A 17,590-nucleotide genomic window follows, 5' to 3' on the forward strand; every position below is an offset into this window, starting at 1 on the left:
ATCTGTTAGACCTGTTTTCTTTCACCTGGGTAGCTTCCAAGAATAAATCCAACTAACTTTTGTCATTGACCACAAAAGCAAGTTGCTGTACTACCTTAATTTGATTTCTTTTTAATTTCTAGTGAAGGAATTCATTTGAGAAGGATTCAGTTAGGTAAGGTATCAATTGCTCTATTTATATATAGTATTATTCTTCAGCTTTCTAAGATAGCATTAAAGTAATCACTGTTTCTATAAGAGTGATAAAGTTAGATATTATACCTACCTAATAGAAGATCTACACATAAAGACACTGAATTTACAAGCAAAATAATTAAATAGCAATTTTTAAAAATCATGTCCACTATATGTATTACCACATCCCTTCCTAATCTGCTCAACACTTTTGAAAGACCAGTGCTACATACACCTCCTTATATATATTAGTCTCATATGGTAAAATCTAAATCACACAGGGGTTGATTATCCAGTTTAATGATTAACCTTTTTTTGTTTGTTTCTAGTTCTCCCCAGCAGCCTGTCCACACTTTTTACTAGGGTATTAAAGTAGCAGAATAAAGGTGCATTCAGGTTATTTATCTTAATTTGGATAATGCAACTTTAAATGGTTTGATGAGGGAAAAGGCAGTTAATCCCAAAACCTTACTTTAACCAGGAATTTTCAATTATAATACTCCTGTTTCTTTTATCATGGGCTGAACTCAAGCTCAAGTTCTATTCCAATTGAGCCATTAAATAATAATCTGGTTATCAAATGATCTTAACTGATAAGAAAAGCCCAAGATTTTATATACTAGAGGCATTAAGGTTTGATTTTATACATAAACATAATTTAAATTAGCAATTAATTAGGCATTAAGACAAATCTTTGGAGCTATAAAATTCAACAGAAGCAACATGCCATCTCATACCTAACTACTTAAGCAAAGTACTTGCAATCTGTATCCCTCAACTGCTTAAATGAGAAATATTACCATGTTATGTTGTAATTGGGCATTATACTAACCTATGATTTAAATCCAATTACACAAAATTTATTAGTAGCTCATTATTTACATTGTTTTCAGTCAGTCATCAAGCATTTATTAAGAACCCAAAATATCAATCTTGGAAGACTTGGAGGTATTTTTTAAAAAGACACATACTTGAAGATCCAGTGTATGATGTCCCAAGTTCTGACTATATAACTGTGATTTTTCCTTTCTTCTAATAATGTTTAGCTGTCTTATGAAAGCACAACAAAAGAAAATGTTTAATATAGTATAGATTTCAATGCTTAACAGAACATTTATTCAGAAGAAGCTCACAAGAAGTATTTATTAATCATATACTGTGCTAATTAAGCCCTATAGATATAAAGGGGTTTGGGGATGAGCTCATCAAAAACTCACAGTCTAATGGAGAAGACAACATACAACCAACCATGTACAAACAAGACATAGGCAGGACAATAAAATAAAGCTAATTTTAGAGGGAAGGCATTATAGTTATTATTATACTCTTGGCTTTATGAACCTTTATGGTAGGTTAGAGATCAAGTTATTATGCCACAAATAATTTTGCCAGTCTTGAAATGGGCAATCTCTAAGCAATGGATAATTTTCCTTGCAATAGTTTTATGCCATTTTTGTTAAATACTCAGCATTCATGTACTAAAGTAAGTTCTTTCTAATACATACCTTTGAAGCATTTTGGCCATACTCTACATGACACTATTTTGTCTTCTCTTCTTTCAAATAACTTCTTAGATTATCTAAACCGTTATTATCAAATATTCTGCATGTGGAATCATCTAAAGATAGATTAGATGCTCTCCTCCTTAGGGTTGCCATGAGGATCAAATAAGATACTGTGCCTGAAATTTGTAGGTGCTTAATGCTTGTTCCCTTCCTTTGTTCTTAAATTATTCCCCTGCTATTCTACCAGCAAGTAAGAATATATTTATCCAAATAATTTTCATTTGTATTCCACTAAAAGGAACCCTGGGCCTTGCCATTCCTCTATTCTTTTGCTGCACACATTATGTGTTATTCTCCCCCACTCCCCTTCCCCCAATTAGTGTGAGCTCCTTGAGTCAGAGTCTGTCTTACTTTTTCTATTTGTGTCCCCTCTACATGGCACACAGTAAGTGCTTAATGTTTTTTCATTCACTCTGAATTTCTACTTCTTTCACCTTTCATTTGCAACATCTCTTTGCAAAATGTATTCCAATGCTATATAAATCAAGACTCCAAAGGGAAAACATGAAACCACATACCTTTTAATAGCACACTAAATCTCCAAGTAGATATTAACATTTATCATATACTAAGTCCAGAGTTTCTTTTTGGTACTTTTAAATATGCCACCTTCTCAAAGGTTTCACTAAAATACAAAACTGTGTTCCTGGAATTTTCTAAATTTGTAAATTTAACAACATAAAGTAACATGTTAATGCAGACTAACCTTTGCTTTCCCAAGTAATCTAGAATATTAATTTTTAGGATTCCTTCTCAAATAAAATAAAAATGTCTGTATATTACAGCATTGGATTTAAATATTCAAATTGATTTTTCTAAATCTGGCACAGTCTTTACTACTGTAAGGGCCTCCTAATGCTGAAGGTTACATGTCTTTGTAACCTTCAGCATTAGGAGGCCCCTGCACTATTTAGTAGTACCTGAGGTTACTTCTTTTAAAAGACTTTAAGGGTCAAGAGACTCTAGAAAGGATTAATATAGACTTATAGATTTTAGTTTAACTGCTAACAAAAATCCATTTTTAAGAGCTATGAATATTTCATATTGTTAGAGGAATGTTAATTTTTGCCCTCGTTTCAAGTACAAATACTAAATGTGAACCCATACTATTAAATTCAACTGTAGCTCCTTTCTGTTTCAATCTCCAGTCTGATATAGATATCCACTAGATAAGATTTTAATTTGGCTACTAACAAAAATCACTTTTTTAAAAGCTCTAGAAATATTTCGCATTGGTTTCTAAAAAAATTTCTAAAATTCTATAATTTCTCCCACCTCCCTAATCCATTGTTATTGGCTTCCTAGATCATAAGGCAGTCAGGAGTAGAATCCACTAAGCACATGGCTACCCAAGAAGCAATCAATAATGAGATGACTATTAAAAATGCACAATGCTTTTGCAGAGAACATACTTTACTCAGGACTTTATCAAATGAATAAAGGGAACCAAAGCTCAAACTCAATGGACTTCATAAAGTCACTAAACCCTTTCACACAAAGTCCTACCAACACCTCTTTCAAAGGGACCATTTTAGGGTTTGTCTCCACCCCTAGGCAACAAACAACAGGTGACTGACTTGGCTGTTTCTCTTCACAGATTAGGGAGGAAGGGTTCTGCAAGAAATTTTTTTCTTCCATTATGTTTTATCTGAGGGGAAAATATTTCACTAAAAATTATTTAGCAATCAAAATGTTAAACTTCTAAAGGATTTCATTCTCCTAAATGACTTTTACATTTTTAAAGGCACATTTTTTCCAACATAAAATGCTTTTCTTTAAAGAAATATTGCTTAAATTGAGCCCAACCACTTGCAGCTTTCTTTTTCCTAATTCCAAATGCTCTTAACTCAAGAACCAAAATAAGACCTAGAAGCCAGGAAAAGTCAATTTTAAGTTATTTAAGAAATAAAAAATGTTCAGAATGTAGAGAGGGAAAAGCTTCTTGCAAAAAGCAAAATTTTAAATCATCACTGACATATGCTTATTATGCATCCTCAAATACTATCTTCAAATGTTGAGTTATTAGCATATCATTCCTCATTAGGAGCTAACTGACTGCCTCATACAATCTTTTTTACAATCAATCTCCTTTCCCTCTTTATTCTGTGGTAGGATTTTTTCAACTTTAAGCAGAGGGGAAAGGTTATTCTGGGATAAACAAAAAGAGTTAGAGTACAAATCCTGCATGAGAAAGTGGTGAAGGGAAAAGGAATTCATTATTCTCTCCTAATAGATTATTTAAAATGTCAAATATTTAATATTAATTTTTTTTCTATTCAAAATGAAGTTTCCCTAGACTTTTGATGTAGAAGGTAGAAAAAAGGTACTCGGAACATAAATCTATTTTCTGATAAACAAAAATAAAAGTACTTCATTCTTTTCCTAAGGAAAAGTAACCCGACTAATTATAGCTTTTTGCTTCAAACATTCCAACAAATCACCCAGTTAACTCATTCACATTTTTCAATTTTCAGCAGAAGTACTACACCTTAATCCAATCTTGACACAGGACAACAAGTGTAACATCTCTAACAATGACTTGCATTTTAACAGCTATTGTAAATTTTAGGTGGCCTTATTTTCACAGCTGCATATAAAACCAATTGACAAAATGGGTTTGAAACACACAAACCTTTCTTTTGAAAACAAGTTTATCTTCCCCCAAATCTAGTATTAAAATCCAATAAACTTACACACTTCAGGATACACAAAAACAGATTTCAAAAGATAAGAGAAAATGTTGATCAGAGATCTTTAAAAATAGTGACAAGCATCTGCACTCTTTATTTCCTGTTAAGATTCAATTGTAAGTTTTTGCCATTTCCTTCAAAAGGAAACACCTTTTTTTTTCACATAGTATAGTTTTAAAAGAGCCAGATAATATTGTAGAACTATTAACTCTTGAAAGGAAAGCCACCCATAACAGTAAACCACTCAGGCACAGGAAGCTGAAATTCTAGGGGTTTGTGTGCGTTTTACTGGTTTACACCTTTTAAAAAAAGATTATAAACAAATTGAACACAACGATTTTTTGAAAAATGTCAGAAACATCTATTTGAGGGAGAACCAGCTTAGTAAAATAAATCATTTCCCACGAAGCTTCTTCAATGGGTTAAACTATTCAGAAAATAAAGACAGCTCCCTGGCCAGGATGAGAAATTAAAAACAAGGCAGAGCTAAATAAAATTAATTCTTTTGAAACTGTTACTGAATGCCTAAGCATGCCAGTAAACTTAAATATTTAAGATATATATCCTGTCTGTACAGTGCCGCATATACTGAAATACAAAAACCCAGGTAGCAGTAACCCAGCTGTGACAGTTGCAGATAACCATTAAGTCTCCTGAGGGGTGGCTGGTTTCAGAAAGACATAGGCCCTAAAATGCCCACGGCTCTGGCGTTCCTGTGAAAAGGCGTCTGCTCTGCCCAGGGACATATTTCTTGAAGTGGGACAAGCCCATCAGGGGTGGAGAGGTGGGAAAGCCTAGAGAAAAACAGTGAGGGGGCCAAGGGCGGCCCTGCCCAACCAAGGGGCAGCGAGTCTGTGTGTCGGGCCTGCGGAAAGGGAAGGCCTAGCCTAATAAGTTGCAACATCCTCGTCTTTCTCCAGTGCGCAGCTCTCGGGCTGGGGGAGGGGGAGAGGGGGGAACAGCTGCCAAGACGGCGGAGGAAGAGTAGAAGAGGAGAGAGGCGAGGCCAGGCCATCCCTGGCCCGGCCCGCTCACCGTGAGGGTGTCGTCTATGTAGAGGGGAATCTGCCTCCGCTCGAAGGGGAACTCCTCCTCCCCGTCTCTGCACACTGCCACCAACCGCGCCATCGTCTCCGATGTGGCTGCTGCTGCTGTCGCCGCCGTCACGACCGCTTCCCAGCCGCCGCTGCCGCCGCTGCTGCCGCTGCCGCTACCGCCGCCGCCGCTCCTGCTGCTACTGCCGCCTCCTCCCTGCTCCTGCCTGCAACAGCCAAACCCCGCGAGCGTAAAGCGAGGCCGCCGCGGCACGGCACATTCGCCACGGGGGGAGAGAGAGGGAAGGCCGCGCACGGACTCAGCGTTTTCCATCGCCTGATTCAACACGCGCGGAGCCAATCAGCGTCAAGAAACGCCCGAACCCGCCCTCCCCTCGCCTCCTCCGCACCCCCTCCTCTTCTCCTCTGCCCACGCCTTCAGCCCGGCCTCCTGTCAGGTTCGCAAGGAGGCGGAAGAGATCCGCCAGAGAGGGGGCTTCCCCAGCCAGTCAGAGCTGCCGTAGGCCCGGGCCCCGCCCGTCCCAGAGTTCAGAGGCCAGCCCCTCCTCCCTTGGCCCGGTTGTCAGGCTCCCCCAGCCCAGGCTCGGCCCCGCTCTAGCACCCGTTCTGCCCTCCCGCCTCCCGCCACCACGCGCGCCCCTTCTTCTTCCCCTGTCCTCCCCTTCCAGGCGCGCTCCCGCCCTGTCAGTCCCCACTCCGGGCGCGGCCCCGGCTCGCCGTTGCCAAATGCAGCCCCGCCCCAGGGAGGGGTCAGACCCCCGCCCCGAACCTCAGGGGGCGCAGGGGTCGGAGTCTTCTCCATCCCCCTCTCGAAGCCCCAAGCAGGGTGGGGGCCAGAGACGTCCCAAGTTTCGCTACCCCTGCCTCCCACCTAGCCTAGGCCCCGGCTATCCCCGCCTAGCACTCCACCCTTCTCCATTACCGGCTAACGAGGCCCGGGGCGGGGCCGGGCTGGGCTGGGCGGGAGCGCGGCTCTGAGGGCCGTTTCCTCTCCCGGGTCTGTCAGCCGCTCGCGCCGCGTGGGGAGGGAGGAGGGGAAGGGGGAGGGAGAAAGCACCGGGACAGAGGGGAGGGGCTGGGAGGGGGGGGGAGGGAAAAGACACCTACCTCCCGGAGCCCCGCCCCCTCTCGCGAGATTCCCGCCAGCCAACGGCCGCGCGCGGGATCCTCGCTTTTCGTAACCGGCCCTACCCGGCGTCCCCAACGGCCGTAGCTGTGGCTCGGTCCTCGAAACCGGGACTGCCGGTCGTGATCTCTGACCCACGTCCTCACCCCAAAATCTACTGCGTTAAATCAGCCCAAAACAAGGGGGGGAGGGGTCAGGGCGGGAGCCGCCAACCGAGGCCAGACCAGAGTAGGCGGGCAGGCGGGCGTGAGGAGAGGCCGGGCTAGGCCGCGGCGGTGGTCCTGGGGCCTGGGGAGCAGAGAAGAGGGTCTATGAGGGGCAAAGAGATGGCGAAGGTGGTGAGTAGAGAAGGGTGAGGGAAAGTGCAGGCAGGGTGGTGTGGGGGATGTGGAAATTTGAACTTTGGGGAATAGGAATATATCCTTAGCCACAGGTTCATCTTGCCTACTGTTGAGAGGAAAGGTCAGGAAAGCCCTCTTCTCCCTACTCGCTTAGAACCAACTGCCCAGCGAAGCCTTAGAGCCATGTGTAGGATGCTAGACGTAAAAGAGTTGGAAGGCACCTTGGAAGTGATCTATTCTAATCCCCTTTTCTTATAGAAGTGGACACTGATCTTTAGAAGTGAACTGACAACCCAAATGAGGACTGGGAGGGAGGTGATATCATCTGGACTAATTATTATTTTATCAGTGTCCTGAGATTCCCTCAAGGGAAAAATTCCACCACGTTAAGTGGTAATGGTTATTATGCCAAAATCAGATTGGGGTGGAATAACCCAGTTGCTTTTTCTGAATAGGTCAGAGAAGCCTATGAGGGTTAATAACTCAAAAAGGTAGATGGAGGGCACTGATTCACTTGGGCAAAGGGCAGAAGACCCCTCTGGCCTTTTCTCGAGTAGAGCTGCCACAGTGGCTGTTTCAGTATTCTGCTTGCTGCTGATAGCTGAAAAAAACAAAACAAAACACCTGACCTTAAGGATTTCTGTAAAAAGGTTTTGTGTGTTTTTAAGGGAAAATTTGAAGCCTTTCAAGGATAAACACTATTTTACTGTTCCTTATATTAGCTAACTCTTAAAGGCAGATAAGTGAATCTGGGGAGAATAGCCTGAAGCTGTGATACTGACCTTTAAAAGCTATTTTGGTCATCACATGAAGTCTTAGAGATTCACAACAAAAAAAAAACCTACAGTGCATCTTCAGCCATGTTGACTTATGACATTGTGTGGTCACTGTGGGGTGGGTGACATAAGCTGGAAGAAGCATTGTTCAGTCCTAAAGGTATGATTATTCAACAGATATTTGTGCTCTTTGGTGATGTATTAGAAGGACAGCTGGGAGTGCCATGTGGTATTTTGTATGTATTTGTGTATGGATCCACCCTCCCACCCCCATCCCCCACCTTCCTGAGTAAGCTTCAAGAGGACAGGGAGCCTGACACCTAAGCTTTGTATCATACTTTAGCATCAAGAACAGTATGATTATTACTCTACAAAATGACAATTTGTGGTGTGCAGGATTGGAAAATTAGGTTTTGGTTAAAAACATTTTCTTTAAAAAGCTACCTGTAAATTTAATGTTAATGTCAAGATTGGTGATCCTGTCAAATAAGAAGCTATCACTTTCCTTTATGTTGATCTACTTATATCAGTTAAAAGTTCTTTCAGTTGGTTATCTTTGAAAAGGACAAGCTTCAGTGTAGGTCCTAATTTTAATAATGTTACTGAGGTCAGTCTTGTTCCTATTTGAAAAACAAAACAAAACCAAAACATGACCTCTTGCCCTAGAGGCTTATCTAAGTTAGAAAAGGCAATAAAATATGGATTTAAAATATATCATGTGAAAACTACTAAAATTTCTTCCATGTGTTATTGCTTGCTTCCTGTGATTTGGATTTGACTTGACTTTTGGTCCCTTGAATAGGAGCTCCTTGCTGAGTACCTTGGACAGTTTCATGTACTTTAGGCATTCAATGAATATCTTTTTTATTACTGAAGGACTAGAGTACTTGCTAAACTGATTACTCTCAAAGAATATAGTGTTAGGAGTTAGGAGGGAGTCATCTCATTGCATATTTAGGGGAAAGTAGTATAAAAAAATTGATAGGTTTAGCAATTATTTCTTTGCTTGCTGTATGCCTCCCTGATTTCAAAGGTTTTTTTGGTTATTAGTCTAAATGACTAAAAAAACAATTTTACTTTTGCCTCTCATTACCATTTATAACATATATTTATTGAGTGTTCACTATATACATGGCACTATGCAAATTATAAACCAAGTCTTACAGAACTTACAACTTAATTCTTTGACCCCCTCAAAAAAATCATAGCCATGTTTTTGCCAAACATGGAGGGGAAGAAAAGGTGCAATCATCATACTCCATGGTTTCCTTAAGAATTGTATCAAAAGAAAAAAAAGAACTGGGTCTGCAAAGAGTAAGGTTGAGTAGTTAGGGAGGCCCTGGGTTGGAGGAAGGGAAAATAAGCTGGCAATAGAGCAGAATGCTTTACTACTATCTAATAAGGATTGTTTAAAGTGGAGTTGTTTCTCCAGTCATTCTGAATTTATCTCCTTGGAAGATAGGACACCAACTAGACAAAATGAAAACTTTTTCCTCCCAACTGTTTTAAAGAAAGTTCTTTTACTATTTTAGGTCATTTTTTGTCTTGCATGCCTTATGCAGTATTTTTATAAATGTGGAAATTTCATAGGATCTTGGATTTATAGCTAGAGGGAAAACTGAGGTCCAGAGGGGTTAAGTGGCTTTTCCAAGTTCAAAATGGCATTATAAGAGATGGGATCCAAACTTTGATCCTTAGTCCTCTAACTTAAAACAAATGCTACCCCTACTGCACTCTGCTATTGAGTATGTTTAATTAAAAAAACAAACAAACAAACAAAAAACAGTGAAGTGCTTTGACAAATCATGCGATCATATACCTCTTAATCCTGTTTATACATTCCACCTTCATGATTATTGAACTTTATACACCTTACATACAAACACATTCCTACTTTAGTGGCAAAATCCCTTCTATAATCTGGTTTAGTTGTAAACCAGAGATATCTTATACAAAGTCATGTAAGTGAATCATTTTGTGAAGATCACAGCTAGGGTGAAATCCTATTTGAGACCAAATTCCTTCCTAAAAAAATTCCTGCTCTCATTTTTTTCCATATTCTAATGTTCTTTCCTCCCTCCTTATGAATTATTAGGCTTTTTTTTGGTAATATTAGCAGTTAAGATAATTTGTTTTTCATGGTAGTAAAATCTAACAGCAGAATGTGATATTAATTACCTCAGTTGTCCAAATGTGTAGAATCTGTGAAATTGAGCTTTCTTTTTCATGAGCTGACAGTGGGAGGTTCTGTTGTATCTGTCAAAAATACATACACATTTCCCCCACTTAGATCTTAAAGAGAAAGGTAACTCCTGTAAGCTACCTGTCTCCCTATACACCAGAATCACCAAGTGAGAGGTCTTATCTGTGTTCTATGCCTTCTGTTTGTTATGTAGGCTATTCATCAAGTTTTACTTACACGATTTTCTAAGTGAGAAGAAAAAAAACACAATCCACTTTGATCTTTTCAAATTATGATTTCTTTCCATAACTGTTTGGACTTCAAAATCTTCTGAGATATTTACTTTATTAGGTACCCCTCCCCCAGCCATAGGAGAGTGAAAGAGTGACTACAGACAATAAAAAATATACCATTCAGCCAACATACTCATTAAGTCATTGGATAACTTACTTTAAATTACTTTTTAAAATGAGAGACCAACACGATTAATGCCCCTCTGCCCTCCTCTGCTTCGATATGAAGAGACCAGTTGTGAGTGCTGGGACTGTGACATAGACAGCAAGTGAACCAATCACCTTTCCCTGTCATGCTTAATTTGCATATTGCAATTTTATTGGCTAAATGCCTAAATTCTTAATTGAAAATAGAAAATAAACTCGATATCATTTTAATTTTTGTAGCTACAAGAACTATCCTTTGAATGGATCTCTTCAGAAGAAAAAATAAATTACACCCAATAATAGAATGAAGCAGGATAATAACCAATTATATAACATATTCTACAAACATAAAACAAATTCTTAACTGGTCAATATATGGAAAATAAAATGATCATTATAAAGCTAGAATTTATTTGATAATTTTAGGTTTGCAAAACACTTTGCATATTCATTTGATCCTCAAAAAAATCCTTATCTTTAGCATTATGCTATTATCTGCATTTTATATAAGGCAAACTGAAGCCCAGAAAGGTTATTTGCCTATGGTCACAGAGCTGGTACTTATCAGGGGCAGGACTTGAACTTGAGTCTTACTCAATTGAAACTCTGTTACTCTTTCCACCATAACATGCTAATTAGCTTTTCAGATTAGGTACTAGAATAGGCCCAAAAATAAATGAGAGAGAAAAAATTAGTTGCAGTCACAATTCAATATCAGCATCAAGAGGAGTGTACCGAATCAAAGTGTAATAATAATCCAGATTTCCTTGCCAAATACAAGTATATTTACAATCCAAATATCATAATCTGGATAGATTTTCATTCAGGAATACAGAATACGTGACCAACATGAGGTTATGATCTTTTGCTATCAAGATTTTGCACAAGCCTATAAATGTTTTTTTTTTTTTAACTCTTACCTTCCATCTTGGAGTTGACTCCAAGACAGAAGAGTGGTAAGGGCTAGGCAGTGGGGGTCAAGTGACTTGCCCAGGGTCACACAGCTGGGAAGTGTCTGAGGCCAGATTTGAACCTAGGACCTCCCATGTCTCTAGGCCTGATTCTCAATCCACTGAGCTACCTAGCTGCCCCCCTATAAATGTTTTCAAGGGAAATCAGCTCTTATATGTGGGGTAGGGAGATAATGATGTTAAATCATTAAAAGAGTATATGTGAAGACAAAGTTAAATTTCATTAAGCCAGACTGCATTCTAGTTATCTAAAGACATTTCTTTTTCAGTAGGTACTTGTGTCCAAAAGGAAAACATCTAAAGCCTCATAATTACTTGATATGCAAATCACATCATATATCTATTTTTAGAGTATTTTACTTATTTCCTTGTGCTATCTGTTATGTTGATTGAATGTCACTCATAATATGTACTTTAGAATACCAGTACAGGTTTTGAATAATTGTTATATTTAGGCTAAAAGTTTGTTTTATGAGATTTTTTAAAAAATTGAACTGTAATGAAGAATCCACATCTTGACTAGAATATCATCATTTAATAAATAATGGGGAATTTCAGAGTCAATGCTTCTAGCTTACCTCTAGTATGTTAAGGTATGTATATATATATATATATATGTAATGTTATAGTATAGTAAATAAATAGGAATCAATACATGTTATATATATGTGACAGTGTAAAAATTAAAATTAATGTGCAATAATAAAAATAATATATTTAAGGGATTTATTAAATATCATTAGAAATCAAGGAATAAAGAGGATACAAAATAAAAACCATGTGCCCATTTCAAAATCCCTGCACTTAGCTTATCACCACCACCATGTTCACAGCATCATGCCAAAAAGAGGGAGAGCCTCAATGCCCACTGACTTTATCCTCTGTCTAAAGTAAGTATGTAATGACAGGAAGCCAGTGGACTCCCAGGAAATGTAATTCTTTTTTTAGGGTAATAAACTATGGGTTACAAAATGATCCATATTTAACATTTAATATTCACCAGCATTTTACAGTAATATTCTGTATATGCAGGACATACATAATTAAACAGTTACTGATCATGTATAGGTATAGTACAGTTAAAGTCCAAGAGGGACTACTATGTAGAGTGTCAACAGTCATGTTGACTAAACCTGTCATAACATTTGTCAGCAAGAAGAAAAGTAATTGATTTCTATTAATAGCAGCAATTAAACAAAGACTTGGAAGCTCTTTTCCTGTTTGATGGGCCAAGGACTCTGAAGGATTTTTATCTTTGTTGAGTGTCTGGATGAGATCCCAAGAACATGGCACAGTAGCTCCTTTAATCAGGAATTTAGTGAAGACCAAAATCAGATTACTTACTATCAGCCAACTAAGAAATAATAGGCTGTAAGCAACTGTCCAAATGCAAAAGGCTAAATTAGCCATTTTTCTGGAAATGGCATCTATATATATTTGACATATATAAAGAAAAAGAAGGAGAATGGCAGCTATCAGTAATAGGTGACATCCCACTTTAATCCAATCTCTCACAAGTGGTTTTACCCTTAATACATACAACAGGTGACATCCAGTTTGTACACCAGCCATATATATTGCCACATACCCAAAGATGGAAATGATTCCCTCACGGTTTGCATTTAGGAAACCAGTCCTTGTGCCCTTGTGATCGATGCCATGCAAAACAATCATCTTGAGTTGTGCAAAGTCAAGAGATATTTGATAGATTATAGCAATGATGACAGCTACAAGCCAAGATTTGTTTAAGGGGAAAAGAATCAAAAGTAAGGAGGCTACCACTTTTACGACTGCTAAGGTAAAAAAAAAGTTCCAGTGCACTCCATATTCAGATAAATGTTCATGATATTCTATAGATTTTACACTGATCAGTCGCCCTAGCCCTAATACTACTAATGGCCAAACAGAGAACAACTGCTTTGCAAGGTAATAATATCTGGACTGTTTGGCCCCTAGTTTTCCTCTAACCTCTGGACAAACTATAGCATTTCCAAAAACAAAGCCTCCCACTCCAAAATCCATCAGTCCTGTTCCATAGAGCTCTGTTTTGGCATATCGTCTAGGATAAAGTGGGAAATCCACAGCCAGGATGTTGATCGCAGTAGCCAAAATGATGTAAACACGGAACATAGTAACAGATGGAATGTTTTTGGAATCTACATTGATTTTCAGGAATGTACCAATGATTTTATGGGCAGGTGCCCTGGTATAACAGGTCCTCTTGTTATATATCACATAGAACAGCCATGTACCTAAAATGGTTAGGGCAGGTGGCAAAAGGAAAACCACATTAGAAAGAATAGTGCAAGAAGCCACCAAAGGCCCTACAAGTACAGCAAAATCAGTGAGGAAACGAGCTCCCCATCTACATGAAAATGGTGCATGGTGAAGTTGTGACAAAATGAGTATTAGTCCTCTACACACAGTACAAAGTGGAGGCAATGCTAAACCTGCTGAAATTTCCAGTAGGCTGGTTCCATTCAGATTGCTGACAAAGGCCTCCTTCATTTGCCTTTGAGACATTTTTTTCTTCCTATATAAAGCAAAGAAATGAACTCATAAGAAAATTGATGACTGTAAAATTTCCATACTTTTGAGGCCAAATTTTTACCATAATATAAGGAGAAAATTTAGAACTGGATAATTGAATGACAGAATCAGAATCTTATCTGTTTGTACTCAGGCCAGTACTAAGGACACTACCACTCTGAATCTAAAGAATCTGAGGTGGAAGAGAACTTGGGCTCTCTAGCTCAACCCCCTCATTTTACAGATGAAGAAACCAATGACTTACCAGAGCAGCTGGGAGTTGAGCAGGTTTTCTCTAAACCCTGTGGTCATTCCACGACACCATCCTATTACACTAATCTAACTGTAACCAATCTAATATCCTCATAGATGAAACCCAGTGCTAGAGAGGTGAAGCGATTTGCCTACCACCACAAAGCTTAGAGCTACCATTTCTCAGTACAGTGCTCGTTCCATTGGGCAATTTTCTAAGAATATAATCCAGGAAGTATCATTTGAAAAGAACCATTTAAGGTTTAAAATATTTTCCAAAGGCCCAATTTGATTTGCAGAGATGTCATATTATTTAGGCAGCAATTACGCACCATTTGAACAAATTTTCACTCTCTAGCCCCCGATTCTTGAAATGTGTGTGGGGGGTTTTCTAAGGTACCTATAGCAATAAACCCTATGAACTTCAATAAAAACCATATATAAAATCTTAGAATCCTGCTCCAAATTGGCTCAAGAGGTACGCTACCCCACTCCCAAGTCATAGTGTGCTGCCCAGATTCCCCTAGCTTCATCAAAACACCCCACCTCGTCCCACCGTGCGGGTTCGAACCTCCGACAGCCCCACCTGTATCTTTGATCTTCCACCAGTAGTTTAGGTTTAGGTCTGGCCTTTTTTTTTCCCCCAGGGAGACCAAGGACTGGATGAGGAAGAGGGGGCAGAGGAAGGACGTGCAGGCACTGGGAAGAGCTGCCACCAGACTAAAAGCATTCTCTTTCTAAATGTCCAGCCTTCCCTTTACTTCCCAAAAGTAATACTGCTTTTGGCATAGAGGGAGTCAGCCTCCGGATCCTGACCACTCGATTCCATACGCTTTCTGGCAAGACAGAAGGGTGGACCTCACAGTCTTCTCTCCTTCCCGCTCTTCCGCTTTTCCCAGCACATCCGGTTCGGATTACCGCCTCCGAGCGCGGCGGGCGGGGAGAGGTTGTGGAATGTCGAGGGGCGAGACGGAGGAGGAGCGCGCAGCCGCAGAGCCTGAACTGAAGGGCCCGGGGTACCTGGGCGCCAGCCTTTCAGAGGTCGGGGCGGGACCGGGAGACCCGGCAGGGGTGGAGCCAGGGGGCAGGCGGAGCTACCGGTTCACCACCCACAACAGCCGAAAAAGCCTCTCACTTATGTTCTCAGGTACTCCCCTCCATCACTGGTCTCTTCCAGGCCCCAGACGTACTCCTGAACTTCTCCGGGACTTAAGGGCTCTCTTTTCCTGCCTCCACCTTCCCGACTACTACAGCCATTCCCGAGATCCCCCGAAATAACCAGCTTCCTCTTCGTTCTCCCACAAAGAGCCCCGGTACCGCTTGGGCCACGTGCGCCTCCCGCCACGTGGACACGCTCCGCCCCGAGGCGGGGCCGACCGGCGACCTCTCTCCGCCTCCTCCGCTCGCCCGGACCCCTCCCCCAGCTACCTCGTTCACTTTTTCCCTCCTTCATCCCCGTCTTTCCTGACCGCCAGGGCGGGGGCCACGCAAGCCGACCCGGACCATGGAAACGGTGAGTGACCCCTCCCCCGGCCCTACCGGGAGGCCTCCCTCCCCTTCCTTCTTTCTGTGCCTAAGGGGTCTGAGAGTGGGGAGGGGCCGCGGTCCTGGGAGTGACTGGCGGGTAGGGGACCCCCAATCGCTCTGGACGCTCCCTTTCCTCTGTGCTTCTTTGTCCCTTCTCTGCCTGAGGGAGCCAGAGGTCCCCTGCTGGAGCCGAGGACCTTGCTGGGTTGTCTCTCCCCGCCGGTCCGGACTGCTTCAGGTGGGGAAAGGGAGTCGGGAAGGAGAAGTAGGGGGCACCCTGGTAAGCCGAGCTGGGGGAGGGGCTGAGACAAGCCGGGCGTTGAGCAGCATTCTCCCCCGGCTTCGGGAAGCAGTCTCAGGTTCTAACCCGAGGGACCTGAGGGGCAAAGGTTCGGACAGTGGAGTCTTTGAAGGACAACCTCCCGATCCTTAGCCAGGTGCTTCCAAAGAAGATGCACCCTAGCCCTCGCACAGTCGATTGCTCAGACTTGGGCTGGGTTTAGGGGAGGCGGTGTTGGGCCAAGGTCCCCTTCCCACGTCCTGCCTTGCCTTGCCTTGCCTGCCCTGGGGCGGATGGAATCACTGCCGGAGCCCTTGGTGTTCTTTCTATCCAAGTTAACTGGACTGGTCAGGAGGAAAAGAGATTGGCCGTCGGTTTGTTTGCCTCTCGTCCTTGTGCTTGTCCTTTAGTGGTTTGGTGACAAGTAGTGCTCCAAGGGTGACCCTGCCCTCCTACCTGCTTGCATACTCTTTCTCTGTTGCTCCAACCAATCAGGAGCAGGGAGAAGCCGAGGCAGCTGACCTGAACCAAATCTTAGCCATAGTTACAGAGAGTTGTTTGACGCCCACCCCGCAAGGTAGGCTAGGCTAGGCGACTCGCTGTTCTACTTGTAAATGAGGAAACTGGCTCACAGTTCACTAGTCTAGTTCAGTCATTGGGAAGAAATTAAAATCTGGAGTTACTATTGACTGTTGTCTAGTGCTCTTACCACTATTCTTCCTGAGAAGTAGGTAACTTGGGCATGGGCCGGCCAGGAAAGAAGCTGCAATTGAATTTGCTGGATCTGGAAGTCCAGAGGATTTGAGTCAGCTCTGCCACCCACCACCACCACCACCACCACGGCTACCACTACTACCACTACTACCGCTACTACCGCTACTACTATTACTACTATTACTACTATTACTACTATTACTACTATTACTACTATTACTACTACTACTACTACTGAGAAATCACCTCTCTTGCCCCTCAGTTTTCTCACCAGATCAAAATGAAAGGATTGGGCTAGATGGCTTTTCAGCCTTATTTCTATGATCATGGGATCCTTTGGGGAATCCAAGTCTGTGGCATCTCCCACACATTAACCATGACGGGCAGTCATTTAATCCCACAGCCTGTTTCCTTATTTGTAAAGTGGAGATAATGTATATCCTGCCTACCCCAGAGTTAATGAGAAGAAAACACTTTGAGAACCATCAAGCACTGCAGAAATGAACTACATTATTGTAGTTGCTGCTATTATTGACCCCATGATATGATTTCTCCCCATCCCAGTAGTAAGGAATAATATAAAATCATAAGACTATTAGAGCTTGGAAGGACTTTAAAATCATCTAGATATCAACCCTCACAGGCATTGAGGTAGGATTAGGATCCTGGTGCTATTGACACATGTCTAGTGCTCTTTCCATGACACCATATATGTCTTCCTTGTATGGCATTGAATATAAGAAAAAATGGGTAGATTACTTGGCTAAAGAGAGGAGCTGCAATAGTAAGGAATCAGATAACAATGTGGAGAATTAGAGCTGGAAAGGGCTTTACAAATCACCTGGACTGTTCCTTTTTTTTTTTGCCCATCAGGATATTGAGCCTCAAAGACAAGTGATTTGGATCATCAGAGGTGGCATCCAGTTCCCCACAAAAAAGTGTCACGATTAAAATTCAAGAAAGTGGAT

General features: G+C 41.4%; 3 protein-coding genes across 15 annotated transcripts in view; 1 reads left to right on the forward strand and 2 right to left on the reverse strand.

Annotated features, from left to right (window-relative positions):
* Positions 1 to 10,463, reverse strand: part of GGNBP2 (gametogenetin binding protein 2) — a 29,922-nt gene extending 19,459 nt beyond the window's left edge. For 5 of the 13 annotated variants that reach the window (XM_056816449.1, XM_056816447.1, XM_056816446.1 and 2 more), the window contains exons 1-2: positions 9,906 to 9,983; positions 5,465 to 5,690 (exon numbers count right to left, since the gene is read on the reverse strand). In XM_056816449.1, the coding sequence (XP_056672427.1) occupies positions 5,465 to 5,690; positions 9,906 to 9,955 (276 nt within the window). In that variant the 5' untranslated portion in view covers positions 9,956 to 9,983. Of the gene's footprint in view, positions 1 to 5,464; positions 6,008 to 6,406; positions 6,558 to 7,733; positions 7,752 to 9,905; positions 9,984 to 10,359 lie in introns of those variants that run through there. The other 8 variants (XM_056816453.1, XM_056816450.1, XM_056816452.1 and 5 more) reach the window with 6 other exon arrangements.
* A 1,569-nt stretch (positions 10,464 to 12,032) lies between these two features.
* PIGW (phosphatidylinositol glycan anchor biosynthesis class W) lies at positions 12,033 to 13,843 on the reverse strand. Its single transcript, XM_007481883.3, has one exon. It carries the CDS (start codon positions 13,841 to 13,843, stop codon positions 12,317 to 12,319), a length of 1,527 nt encoding a protein of 508 aa, XP_007481945.1. The 3' UTR covers positions 12,033 to 12,316.
* Positions 13,844 to 15,532: 1,689 nt separating this feature from the next.
* MYO19 (myosin XIX) overlaps positions 15,533 to 17,590 on the forward strand; it is a 59,809-nt gene continuing 57,751 nt past the window's right edge. Inside the window, exon 1 of the mRNA XM_056816461.1 lies at positions 15,533 to 15,614. Within this exon, the coding sequence (XP_056672439.1) occupies positions 15,606 to 15,614 (9 nt within the window). The 5' untranslated portion in view covers positions 15,533 to 15,605. The remainder of the gene's footprint in view (positions 15,615 to 17,590) is intronic.

This window comes from Monodelphis domestica, chromosome 2 (assembly GCF_027887165.1).
Source record: "Monodelphis domestica isolate mMonDom1 chromosome 2, mMonDom1.pri, whole genome shotgun sequence".
Taxonomy (NCBI): Eukaryota; Metazoa; Chordata; class Mammalia; order Didelphimorphia; family Didelphidae; genus Monodelphis; species Monodelphis domestica.